The 13,913-nt window shown below is 36.7% G+C and overlaps 1 protein-coding gene across 1 annotated transcript in view; it reads left to right on the forward strand.

Annotated features, from left to right (window-relative positions):
- Positions 1-457: 457 nt before the first annotated feature.
- Positions 458-13,913, forward strand: part of LOC106883995 (uncharacterized) — a 14,413-nt gene continuing 957 nt past the window's right edge. Inside the window, exons 1-5 of the mRNA XM_014935158.2 lie at positions 458-549; positions 3,706-3,806; positions 5,964-6,071; positions 8,936-9,049; positions 11,277-11,402. Coding sequence (XP_014790644.1) covers positions 3,740-3,806; positions 5,964-6,071; positions 8,936-9,049; positions 11,277-11,402 — 415 coding nt within the window. The 5' untranslated portion in view covers positions 458-549; positions 3,706-3,739. The remainder of the gene's footprint in view (positions 550-3,705; positions 3,807-5,963; positions 6,072-8,935; positions 9,050-11,276; positions 11,403-13,913) is intronic.

The raw sequence follows: 13,913 nt of genomic DNA on the forward strand, positions 1-13,913 counted from the left end.
GCTCTACAGGACACTCTATTCCAGTCTCCTTCAACCATTTGTCTATATCTTTCCTTACAGTTCCCAAAGCACCAATTATTATTATTATTATTATTATTATTATTATTTATATCTAAGATAAAAGAATCTATATGTTACACCTCGAAATTCGACCAGCATGAGCATAAGTCTACTTGATCAGTGTTGTCTAGACAGTAAAAGGACAACAACAAACAACACAACAACAATTTCAATGACAATGATAAAGACAACAATAACAACAATAGCAGCAGCAGCAGCAGCTACAATATGGAAAACTAGTTGTTACATAACAGCATGAAATAAAATACTATAAAATAAAATTGAATATCTTTTAAATAAAACAATGTTTAACATCTTTTTAGCAAATTGTATTTTGATAAGAGTTACTTTAGAGTTGGTAACACTTACAAGGTTAGAAGATAATGAAGATATTTATAGAAACCAGCTGTCATTTCTCACAGATTTTTACCTTATAAAATACTTGCCTTTCTGCAAAACCTCATCAAAGATTTTCTGAAGAAACTCCAGGTATGTAACAGTTCTGACTTTGGTAACAAGCCTCTTCACAAAATGGAAATATTAGTTTCATTTTTGTTAAATAACCACAACGGTTATTGTCATTATTTTCAGAGATATTATCATCTCATTGTCGTTGTCATCGTCATCATCGTAGTCATCATCATCATCATCACTTTAACTTTCTCCTGTAACATGATGGTATGCTTTTAATGTAACTCTTGAATTATAGCACTTTATATTGATGCATTGTTCGAGGGTAATATATGTGTGGAGCAACATGTATATATGATAACATATCTATGGGAGAGTAGATTAACAGCCTTAAGGACTTGTAGGACAACAAAGTAACAACATAGTATATATAACTGTAGGACAACATATCTGCAGGACAGCATGTCTATACCAGGTTTGTTATGAGACTAGATCAACATATATGTAGGAGATAACTTGAATGTAAGGGCTAAAGATAGAAATGATTAGCATTGGGAATGATTAAAAAAACATGCAAATATATAACCAAAACTACAAGACTTTGAAATATTGATTTCAAATTTTGGCACAAGGCCAGTAATGTTGGAGAAAGCGATAAGTCAATTATATTGACCCCAGTGGTCAACTGGTACTTATTTTATCAATCTTGAAAGGATGAAAGGCAAAGCTGACCTTGGCAGAATTTGAACTCAGTACATAAAGATGAACCAAATGCCTCTAAGCAGTTTGTCCAGTGTTCTAACAATTCTGCCAGCTTGTTGCCTTACAAGATTTAGAAATATTCACTACAAGGCACTGTTCATATATTGTACAGATGACTTTTAATGCAATAAAAAGTACAAATGCAAAACAAAACACTGTACGTACCTATGACTCACAGAGTGAAAATGCATAATACAAATAAGACTATTGAATAATTATAACAACATCAACAGTAATGACAATAATCATTCTTTCCAATTCTGGCAGAAGGCCAGCAATTTTGAGTGGAGTGGGTAGTATAACATGCTGAACCCAGAAAGGATGAGAGGCAAAGTCAAACTCAGAACATAAAGAAGGACAAAATGTCACTTAGCATTTTGCCAGGCATGCTAAAGATTCTGTCAGAAAGCCACCTTAGACACCTTGTATAATAATAACAGTAATAAAAAAATTTTAAATTCACTTCAAAGGCTTAAAAAGAAACAATAAAGTACAAAGACTGTTTAACAGGGAGCTTACAAAGAGGTATGGGGTGGGAAAGACAGCTTATACAAAGACAAGAGGAGTGAAATTTGTTATATAATATATCATTATCATCATCATCCTTATCATCATCATCATCCTTATCATCATCATCATCCTTATCATCATCATCATCATCATTTAACATCTGATTTCCATGCTGGCATGGGTTGGATGGTTTGACAGGAGCTGGCCAGCCAGGGAGCTGGCCAGACTCCAAATTGTCTGTTTGTGGCATGGTTTCTACAGCAGGATGCCCTTCCTAATGCCAACTACTTTGCTGAATGCTTTTTATGTGGTACTGGCAAAGGCTACACTTATGTAGCACTGGCACTGGTGCATTTTACATGGCACCAGCACTTGTAAAGGAAAAGCTTGTATGTAAGGATGACAGCGAATTGTACCTGGCTTGACATGTTTTCTCAAGCACTGTTAATCACCAAAACTCCCAGCCCCTTGTCATTTCCACAGTGAGGTCCAGCATCTGAAGATCCTTTCTCACCACTTTGTCCCATGACTTCCTGGGTTGGCTCCTCTACAATTACAGCTCTGCACTTCTTTACACAACTGTCCTCATCCATATGCATCATGTGACTACACCAACAGTTTTCTCTCTTGTACACAACATCTGATGTCTCTTATACGCAGTTTTCCTCTTAAATCCTCTTTCAGGATCCATAAAATAAGTACTAGTAAAGTACTTGTGTTGACATAATTGACTTACTCATCCTTTAAAATAACTGAACTTCTGCTAAAATTTGAAACCATTATTATTATTGTTATTTTATTGTTTGTCACACACCATCTGTTGTCGTTGGTGTAATACTGATGACAGCTATCCAGAAGCAGTGAATTGAGGTGGCTCCCTCAATAGTGAAATACTTTTCTAAGTATTCTATAATTATAATAATAATGAACTTATTGTATACAGTGCTCAGGTGCACTACAACTCAGAAAAATTAACCAAAACAAGCATTTCCAAGGAGTGTTGCTTTCAGTATCACCACCACCACCGCTGCCACCGCCACTGCCGCCGTCATCGTCGTCGTCGTCGTCGTCGTCGTCGTCATCATCATCATCATCATCATCATTAAGGCAGTGAGCTGCCAGAATTGTTAGCAAGCCAGGCAAAATGCTTTGCAGCATTTCATCCATCTTTAAGTTCAGTGTTCAAATTCTGCTGTGGTCAACTTTGCCTTTTTAAGTGGCATCAGCACCTGAAAGGACAAGCCTGTATATGTGGGAGGCAGCGATTTTACTTGGCTGGATGAGTCTTATCAAGTACAGCAAATCACCACATCTCATGGTCCCCTGTAATTTCCTCAGTGAGGCCCAGTGTCCAAAGATCGTTATAAAGGGATGAATTAATAATTCATATAAAGTGCCACAGATGATTACATGGAGTAAATAAAAATGTATAAAACAATATTTAAAACAAGATATATATAATGTTTAAACATTTATTTGTGTTAGTTCCTTCCTGTATTATTTACAACTGGAGATTCTGGAATCTACCACTTAGAGCTCTTGGATTACAATGAACAAGTAAAGGCCCACCTCTAGTGGACTGATAATATACAACACTTCATAATGTGTCAGAAATTTGTACTAATATTCTGCCCTTTTTATCCTGTTACAATGTGACCCCATTTCCTTCTTGATCCATACATCATTTGGAAATTGCTGATATTTTATAAGATCTTTGCTAGTCTTGTGAAGGGCTGTGAATTTCATTTATTCAGGGTGAAGGCTGGTTCATCCTCTCAGAAGATGAATTGTTTTATGGTAAAGAGAGTCTCCCCTTCATGGGAGGTGTACCTTCCTGACTTTTTAACTGCCTTTAAGTCTTTTCTTTATATTTTCTGTAACCTCCTCATTATTTATTTATGCTATTAAACTCTTGCAATGCTATCTTAATTGAAATTGTTTACATTTTTTATTTGTTTACAGGTAATTGGAAATATCTTTTTGGCATCATAAAACCATGCTAAACCAAAAGGGAGCTCTTTTGTTTGGTTTTCTTGTACTCTGCTCTGTATTGAGTATAAGCTGTAAGTATTTTATGAATATAATGCAAGATATTTACTAAAAGTTGTTATTGATGATGATAATATAGCAGAGTTATGATCAGAGATTAGGAGCTATGTGTGGTGTATGCTGAGAATAAATTTTTCCCACAAGACTCCAAGGAGCTGATGCTTATTTATGATTTTCATAGCATTAAAAAGAAAAAAAAAAATTAGAGAAAAATCTGTCTGGAGTGAATGCCAGTCTATTGTGAGTAGCTTTCCTCTGTTAGGTATTGAAATTGACACTGGATAAAGTGTTAATTGCACAGTTTGGCAAAGATGTGAAATAAGAGAAAGAGATGTGACCGAATTAGATAAAGTTGTTGGGAAGTGATATAAACTTTTTAGTTTGGTGAAAAGGAGCCATTGTAGAAGCTGGGTGAATAGCGAATGAAAGCCTCCCAACCAAAGGCACAGTATGGTGAGTGCAGGGTGTTCAGATCATACAGGTTAACTACTTTATATACATGCATTTACTGTAGTCAAAAGTATGTTACATTTTTAAAAAGTGGTCAGTTTGGTCACCACATTGAGTACCCACAATCCATTGCTTCTGTGTATTGTTTCCTTGATAATTCTAACACAAAACTTAATCTGGCAGATAAACTTTTGTTAGTGATTGTGGATTATTTCATCCCAGTATTAGATATTCTAATTTCAGCCTGAATAACTGTATAACCTTATACAACACAGATGAAGTACATAAAATTATAAACATTTATGTGCAGGATATGTAGAAAAAATACAATGTAGATAACAAAGATAAACTTTAGAAAGGCAAGCTGGTCACTGAAAATAAAGCATACTTGATATCTAATAAAAAGGTAGAATTATTAACCTTAGTTTATGGAAAGAAACACTGGAGTCTGTTGAGATTTTGATAAACAACAATTTATTCTTTTCGTGCACTAAAAATGATAGTTGTCTTACTATAAACAACAAAACGTCGAGGGAATTTTTGTTCTTGGTGTTGTTGTAGTATCAGATAAAGTGTGGTTAGTTGCTTATTGGTTACTGACTTCCAATGTTGTAGGCCCTCCAACTGTTCATTGTTTTTGTGTTGTCAGCTGCAGTCCGCTGTCTCTGTCAGCCAACTTCTACAGTGTCAGTCAATGCTTTCTCTGCAACATGCCAAAATTCTGTTTAGTGTTCATGATGTACTGACTTTATACTGCAAGATAGGTTCAGAATGAAGTGTGCCAAAACACAAAAAAAATCATTATTTGATGTGATGACGTGATCAGTCAGATTTCGTGGATCATGTAGGCAATATGAATTGTGATATTGGGCGATTGCTGAATATTCCTACTACAAACCTATCAGGACTAAAAGAATAAAATGGTGGATATTAATAACATAGTTTAAACAACTTCTTGATAAATGAAACCAGGGGTTTTCAAACTGTGGTCCACGGACCACAGGGGGTCCGCAATGACAAGACAGGGGGTCCGTGGACAGTAAATACTTTTTATGGGCAATTTGATTTTATATATGTTTTTTTAATCGAAATCTTTTAATTGACAATAAACCTATTTGTTAAATACTGTTAAATAAATAAATGTAAAAATATATGTTATTTTAAGCAAATATTTATGTATAAATTTCATAAGCATTTATAAGGGGGTCCTTAAGGTAAAGAGTGAAATATAAAGGGGTCTGCAAGTCAAAAAGTTTGAAAACCCCTGAATTAAACAACTTTTTGATACATTTTGAAGATGTCAAAAATGAAGTGAGACCCAACAGAATTTGAACTTAGAGAAAGAAAAAGATTAATTAGATACTGTAAAATTGTTTCTGTCTAGCATCAGGCTAGCTATGTTCAAGTAAACCTATAACCAAAGGTATTTAAACCTTGACCACCTTGATCATCCTGTCTTTTTAGGAATATATGAGACTACATTATCTAGTATGTCCTTTATTTTTTTTAAGATGGTAAGGTATAATTTAAAGAGATTTGACTGGTCTTTCTTGGAGGTTAAACATCTACCTAGAGGTTCCCTCAATAATTGTTAGTGTATCTCAAAAGCTTCAGCTTCATCTTCAGTTCTTTCATCACCATAAATATTATGAAAAATTTATTCGTGGTTTTGAATGTTACTTTCAAATATTTAATCATTGTTTCTTTTATTTTTGTTCCAGTTTCCACATGTACACACAAAGGTGTTGACCACCAGCAGGGTGAAAAATGGGGAGAAAAATGTGTGAAATTTACCTGTCATAGAGACAAGGTTAAAGTGATACAATCTGGTAAGTATTTCATTTAGCAAAGACCAAAGTCTTAGTAAGTAGGAAGGCAGAAAAATCACAAATCCCTTCAGGTAGATGGCCCTGCTCGATCTATAGAAAAGGCATAGGTAGAAACTCCATAAGATGTACCTGGTGTAAGCTATGGACACATAAAAGATGCAACAATATCAAAGGAAGGTTAACTGGGAAGGTAGTTTTTGTGTGTGGTAGCTGCACAGGGGCAATAAACACTGAAGATGTACAGAAAACAGACTCCATCATATACCAAAGGTAAAAACTAGTAGTAGTTGACAGCTTCCGTTACCTAGGTAACCAAGTCAGTAGTGAGGGTAAATGCACTGAGATCATAGCTGCTAGAATAAGAATATCCTGGGCAAAATTTAGGGAGGTTCTACCTCTGCTGGTAACAAAGGGCCTCTCACTCAGATTGAAAGGTAGACTGTATGATGCATGTGTGTGAACAGCCATGCTACACAGTGGTGAAACATGGGCTGTGACTGCTGAGGACATGTGTAGGCTTGAAAGAAATGAAGCTAGTATGCTTTGCTAGAGGTGTAATGTCAGTGTGCATACACGACAGAGTGTAAGCACCCTGAAAGAAAAGTTGGACACAAGAAACATCAGATGTGGTGTGCAAGAGAGAAGACTGTGCTGGTATAGTCATGTGTTCTGTATCGATGAGAACAGCTGAGTGAAGAAGTGTCACATCCTAACAGTGGAGGGAAGCTGTGGAAGAGGTAGACCAAGGAAGATCTGGGATGAGGTGGTGAAGCACAACCTTTGAATGTTGGGTCTCACAGAGGCAATGACAAATGACCAAGACCTTTGGATATTTACTGTGCTTGAGAAGACCTGTTGAGACAAGCGAAATTGTAGTCATGGCTGATGCCAGTGCTGCCTGACTGGCACCCATGCTGGTGGCACATAAAAGGCAACATTTGAGTGTGGCCGGTGCCAGTGCCGATGGCACATTAAATAGCATCATTCGAGTGTGGTCGATGTCAGTGCTGCCTGACTGGCTCCTGTACTGGTGGCACATTGAAAGCACACACTACACTCACGGAGTGGTTAGCATTAGGAAGGGCATCCAGCTGTAGAAACCTTGCCAGATCAGATTGGAGCCTGTGCAGCCTCCTGACTTGCCAGTCCTTGGTCAAACCGTCTAACCCATGCCAGCATGGAGAGTGGACATTAAACGACGACGACGACGATGATGATGATATATATATATATATATATATATATATATATATGTGTGTGTGTGTGTGTATATGTATATACATAATATTTAATATATATGTAAAATGTAATATATATATGTATATATATGTGTATGTTTGTGTGAGTGTGAGTGTGTGTGTCATTGTGGTTGAACTGTATTTGTCCCAATCATCACTTGACAATCAGTGTTGCTTTGTTTACATCCCTGTAATGTAGCACTTAGGCAAAAAAGGACCAATAGAATAAATACAAAACTTTTAAAACATATCTACTGGGCTTGATTTGTTCAACTAAACCCTTCAAGGTGGTGTTCCCTCATGACTGTAGTTCAGCAACTGAAACAAATAAAAGGTAACAGATAGAAGATAATATCCACTTGCCCAAAGTGCCACACAGTGGCACCTTGAGGAAGTGTCTTTTACTATAGCCTTGGGGCCAACCAAAGCCTTGTGAGTGGATTTGGTAGATGGAAGCTGAAAGAAGCCTGTCATATATATATATATATATATATATATATATATATATATATATATATATATATATATGTATGTATGTATGTATTTATGAGTATGTGAGTCTGTGTTTGTCCCCGCACCATTGTTTGACAACCAATGCTGGTATGTTTATATCGCTGTAACTTAACGGTTTAGCCAAAGAGACTGATAGAATAAGTACTAGGCTTACAAAGAATAAGTCCTGAGGTTGATTTTTTTCTAAAACCCTTTAAGGTGGTGCTCCAGCATGGCCACAGTCAAATGACTGAATCAAGTAAAAGAATACTGGTGAAAGAATGTATTGGTGCAACAAGGAGTAGAGGCATAACTGTGTTGTTAATAAATTTGTTTCACAGCCACATGGTTCCAGGCTCAATCTTCCTGCATGTCACCATGGGCAAATGTCTTCCTGCATAGCCTCAGGTTGACTTTGTGAGCAGAATTTAGTAAACTGTGTGGAAGGCTCTTGGTAGATTGGCAGAACTGTTAGAGAAAGTTTATTAAGTATGACAAACAAAAGTCATAACAGGTTAATATAAGGTTGAATATAATTCTGGTGTGTTGGACTAGTTGTTCTTGATATCAATCCTTATGATACAACTTGCTGAAAATTCCTTAAGATCCAAATTAGTAACTCATCATCATTATCATCATCATTGTTTCAACATCCACTTTTCCATGCTTGCATGGGTTAGATATTCTATGGCCAGATGCCCTCCCAGTCACCAACCCTCACCTGTTTCCAGGTGAAGTAATATTTCTCCCATGACCTGACATGTTATCATAGAATATTGGAAATGAATGACACTGCTTGTATGAGAGTGACAATTATTTTACAACTATCATGTGATGTCACAATAAGGGAACACACACACACACACACACACACACACGATAGGCAGGACCGAACCCAAAACCATGTGGTTGGGAAACAAACTTCTTACCACACAGTCATGCCTGGCCTTATCTAACAAGCCCCAAATATTTTATCCAATGTGTCTTTTCATTTTTTTTAAGACAATAGGATGTGATATGACAAAAATTTGGTTGCTCTTTCTAACAGATCTACTGATCATGTAATGATTCCTCATTGGCTTGTGAAATGATGATGTTGATGTTCATATTGTACATATGTTTGTGTTTTTTTAGGTTGTGATGATGGTGCTATTTGCCGAAATGTTGGCAGTCATTGGACCAAAAACTGTATTGGCTATACTTGTGAAAATCACCATGGTAAATTCAATTTGAAGAAAGTTACACTACGTAAGTTGATATACTTTTTCAATTCAAATTCTTTCATTACACTATATTTCTGGCACACAGAACTCACTAGCAATAGTAACCTTGGTTGTCTATAAGAATAGACATGGTGGTCTTGGACAAGAAATTCACTTTGTAACCACCTGGTTTTGGATTCAGTCCAACTGTGTGGCACCTTTGGCAAATGTTTTGTACAGCTTCAGGCAAACCAATATCTTGTAAGTGAATTTGCAAGATGGTAACTGTGTGGAAGCTCATCATGTATATCTATCTGTCTGTCTGTCTGTCTGTCTGTCTGTCTGTCTGTCTGTCTATGTATCTATCTATCTATCTCAGTGAAGTTCATGGGGAGGGAGTACTGGAGGATCTTAGGAGTTGAGAAATTCTGTTGGAAAGTGTGTAACCTGATCAAGGGGTCGGTAATAGTGTCAACTGATCTGTAACAACGTTCTTGAGAAGGTAGCTGACTGAGTTAGTCGTAGATTAAGAGTGTTGACAGCTGCATTTGTAGGTGCAAGAACAGCCCTGTCACGAAGCCAATCTGGTTTTATGTATTCCATTGTAAGATTTGTGTAAACAGTAGAAGATAAGTCATCAGAGCTGAAGAATGTGGCCAATATATACACACACACTCACATCTTCCATCTTATATATTATAGATAAAAACACACATACTCGTATATTAGGATGTCCCCCCCCCACAAAAAAAATGTATGCATACTTTGAAAGTTTATAAAGTCAGTGTTTATTAAGATATATTTCATTTTAAATTTAATAGAAATTACAGACAAAATTAAAATTTTTATGAATGTCTATTTTCAAACTGATGACTGTTCTAGTCCAGGCACTGCTGATGACAGGAAATAAGAAAATTGCAAACTTCAAGAAACATTTTGTTTGATATTTTATCTGTATTCTCATTCAATGGTTACCCTCAATTTGTCAACTGTCATTGGTTTTGTATTGTAAACTTAATCTTTTAATAGCCCCTTTAAAAAAATCTTGTGGTAAGAGGTCTAGAGAACACAGAGAGTATTCTACTGAACTTCTTCTTCCAGTCTGCCTGTTTGACAAAAATCTCATCATATAGGCCCTAACACTATTATGGTAGTATAAAGGTGCCCCATCTTGCTGGAAATAAAACTTCACATTTTCAAAACCATTTTCAGTGCTTGGCATGATAGATTACCATGGCAAGTTCAAGTAACTGGAACTGGTCACCCATTTGCGTCTCTATTCACCAGAGTAGGATGGTGCGAAAACTTATAAACAATGCTCTCAAGTAATTTAAATAAAATAAATGGAACTTATACTTTAAATCAGTAGATCACCTTTGGCAATATGCTGTGCTTGAGAAGATGTGTCAAGCCAAGTGAAATTGTAGTCGTGGCTGATACCGGTGTCACATAACTGGCACCTGTGCTGGTGGCACATAAAAAACACATTTCGACTGTTGGGCCTCACAGAAGCAATGTGGTTGCTGTCAGTGTTGCATAACTAGTACCTGTGCCAGTGGCATATGAAAAGCACCTTCCTATCTTTGGGTTTCATGGTGGCAATGACAAATGACCATGACCTTTGGCAATATGCTGTATTTCAGTAGAAGACCCATCAAGCCAAGTGAAATCATAGTCATGGCAGATACTGGTGTCATGCAAGTGGCATCTGTGCTGGTGGCATGTAAAAGTGCCCATTACACTCTTGGAGTGGTTGGCGTTAGGAAGGGCAGCCAGCCAAATCAAACAAGTCTGGTGTAGCCCCTCAGCATACCAGCCCTGGTCAAAGCATCCAACCCTTGCCAGCATGGACAATGGATGTTAAATACTGCTGCTGATGATGTTGATCAATGATCTCAACTGGGCCCCATATGGCCCCAGGATAGCCATTAAAGATTTTGGGGGAGTCCACACAAGTGGAATAGTAACTTGGAGATCCACAGTATTATTTTAAGGGTCCATGAAAAAATTTTGCTTTAGATGTGTTTATTGCAAGAAGCAGCTGGGTTTCTTTCTCTAACACTTAACATAGTTCAACATGTTTTTTACTAATTTATGCCAGTGAGTGTAGGAAAAACAAAATAGGAATTTTGAAAGAAGTATCTATAAGACTATTTTTTAAAACATTGAATGGTTATGGGGCTCCACCAGAATAAAATAGTAATTGTATAGGTCCATAGATAAAAAATGTCTGAGAACCCCTGATTTAGATATATATCTTTGAAATATTTCAGGTTGCAAAGGTCATGACCATAAATGCCACAAAATAGGATCCCACTGGAATGAGACAGTTCATGGAAACTGTATCACCCGTAAATGCATCAAGAAAGACCATTTGCCAGAAATTGTTAAACTGTCCAGTAAGTATCTTTTATCTTTTATCTTTTACTTGTTTCAGTTATTTGACTGTGGCCATACTGGGATACAGCCTTGAAGGGTTTTAGTCAAATGAATCAAACCCTGTACTTATTCTATCGGTCTCTTTTGCCAAATGACTAAGTTACTGGAACATAAGCAAATCAACATTGGTTGTCAAGTGATAGTGAGGAACAATCACAAACACATAGAGACAAGCACACACACACACGCGTGCACACACACACACACACACACACACACACACACATTCTATATTTGACGGACTTCTTTCAGTTTCCATGCACCAAATCCACTCACAAGGCTTTATAGTCAGCCTGGAGCTATAGTAGAAGGTACTTGCCCAAGGTGCTATGTGGTGAGACTGAACCCAGACCGATGTGGTTGGGAAACAAACTTTTTATCACACATGCCTGTGCCTTACATTATAGTATATTATAAATATTTCATTACATATTTAATATATATTCTAAAGAATATATATTAAATAAATGTTACTGAAGAACATTCTTTTGTTCATTCAGGAGATTTTACTGCTATTTTTAGTAGATCAAATTATTGTGCAGAAGCTCTCTCACTGAGTCATTGAAAATTGCTTGAAACACACAGGTAGTGTAATCAAGTAAGAATATAGTCATGAAAGCATTAACTGACACAATCTCTGACAACCAGAGGGTAAATAATTTTAGAGAGTATCAATACTGTAGTGCAATATCTTCATCATAATTTGGTAGAAAAAAGAAATTCGCATTCTAAACTAATAAAGATAACAACAACATACATACATACATACTGACACATAATATATTAAGATATGTGTGTGTGTATATATATATATATATATTAACTTTCACTATCTCTGATAACAAGAGAGTAGACCCCTCACCACCATCACCATCACCAACCCCACCAGTTGGTGGGGCTAATATTTCCAGAAATTATAGACTGTCCTACTTCTTGAAAGTCCTGTGACCACTCACTGAAATGTCCCTGGATGTCTGTATGAGCACTGAAGACCTCTTTAGCAGAATCAGTGAATGTAACTGTTGGTTGTGTAGTGGGTAGGATGGATGTGATATCATTCTATTGATGTTGATTTTGCTGTAGAGAAATGTGTGAAGATAATCTGTAAGAGTGAAGTTGAGTTTCATGAGGTAAACACAAGGGAACTGAGCCTCCTCTTAAGATTAACCTATGACAGTGATTACTTGGATAACTATAACTTATATAGTTCGTCCCCACTGGCCCAAATGAGGAAGACCACTCACCATCACACTGACAGCATAGAAGAGCATCACAGAATGCTGGAGTGGCTGGACTATACCCATCCAGGATCCAGAGAACAGTAATCAGGTGTAAAAGATATATTGCACATGCAATAGATGCTTGTATAAGAACTGTTTTGAACCACTTAGACAAGTTCAGTAAGAAATTATATAGGCAGGTTCAAGGAGCTACCATTGTTGTTGGTGCTGCTGGGGATGTGGCTGGCCTCTTTATAGTCTGGTGGGACAAAAAATTTAGTCAATTCCTAGATGAACACTTTATAGCTGTAATACTATACTGTAGATATGTAGATGATACCAACATTCTAGTTAGAACAATACCAAGTAGTGATACCGAGGGAGCCAAGAGAAGAATGATAGAGCATTTAGCACATAGTTAAAACTATCCATCAGAGTATCAAAGTAATGATAGGCTACCCAACTAAGCACCCTAACAAAGACTCCCTGTCCTTAATACTGAACTTTGGTTAGATAGTACAAACAAGGTTCCATGCTTCCATTCCTTTTATATGCAACACATAGTTTCCAGGTATGTTATTTACAAGAACTCAACTTTATCACACAAATAATAAGATAAACATACTTATACTGGATTTAGTTAGGATAGTGAATAACATATTCCTCTTGAGCAACTCTTGTGAAATATTATAAAGACATGAACAGGTCTTTATGCACCATATGCAGTTCTCTGGCTACAACCAGAGAGATGGTGTCAGAATGTACAGGGTGGTGGTTGGGAAGAAGTTAGATGACATCATGGGTAAGGATGCCAGTGGAACATACCCTAGATACCAAGGCAATCATTGGAACAGAATACAGACAATTACTGATAATGCAAATGGAATAAACATGTGGTACAACACAAAGATATTTCAAGGGGTAATGGTTTGTAGAGGCCACACCATATGGGGAGTTGGCCCTTAGGTTCAGGAAGGCTATGAAGGTAGCTAAACTCAACATTAAAGTTGTATAAAACCTAAGAGGTTGAAATCATAGTAATGTAAAACATACCCATTTGACAAGACCACATGTACTGATAGGAACTGCATTGCATGTACTTTTAATCCTAGTATTAACTGTATATATAAGTGTGTGTGTATGTGTGTGTGTACAGTAATACTTCACTTTATGAGGACCCACTTTACAAGACCCCAGGTTTACGAGTTTTATTTTATAATAAATATAAAAAGGTTAAACAGCCATTTTGTG

This window comes from Octopus bimaculoides, chromosome 2, assembly GCF_001194135.2.
Source record: "Octopus bimaculoides isolate UCB-OBI-ISO-001 chromosome 2, ASM119413v2, whole genome shotgun sequence".
Taxonomy (NCBI): domain Eukaryota; kingdom Metazoa; phylum Mollusca; class Cephalopoda; order Octopoda; family Octopodidae; genus Octopus; species Octopus bimaculoides.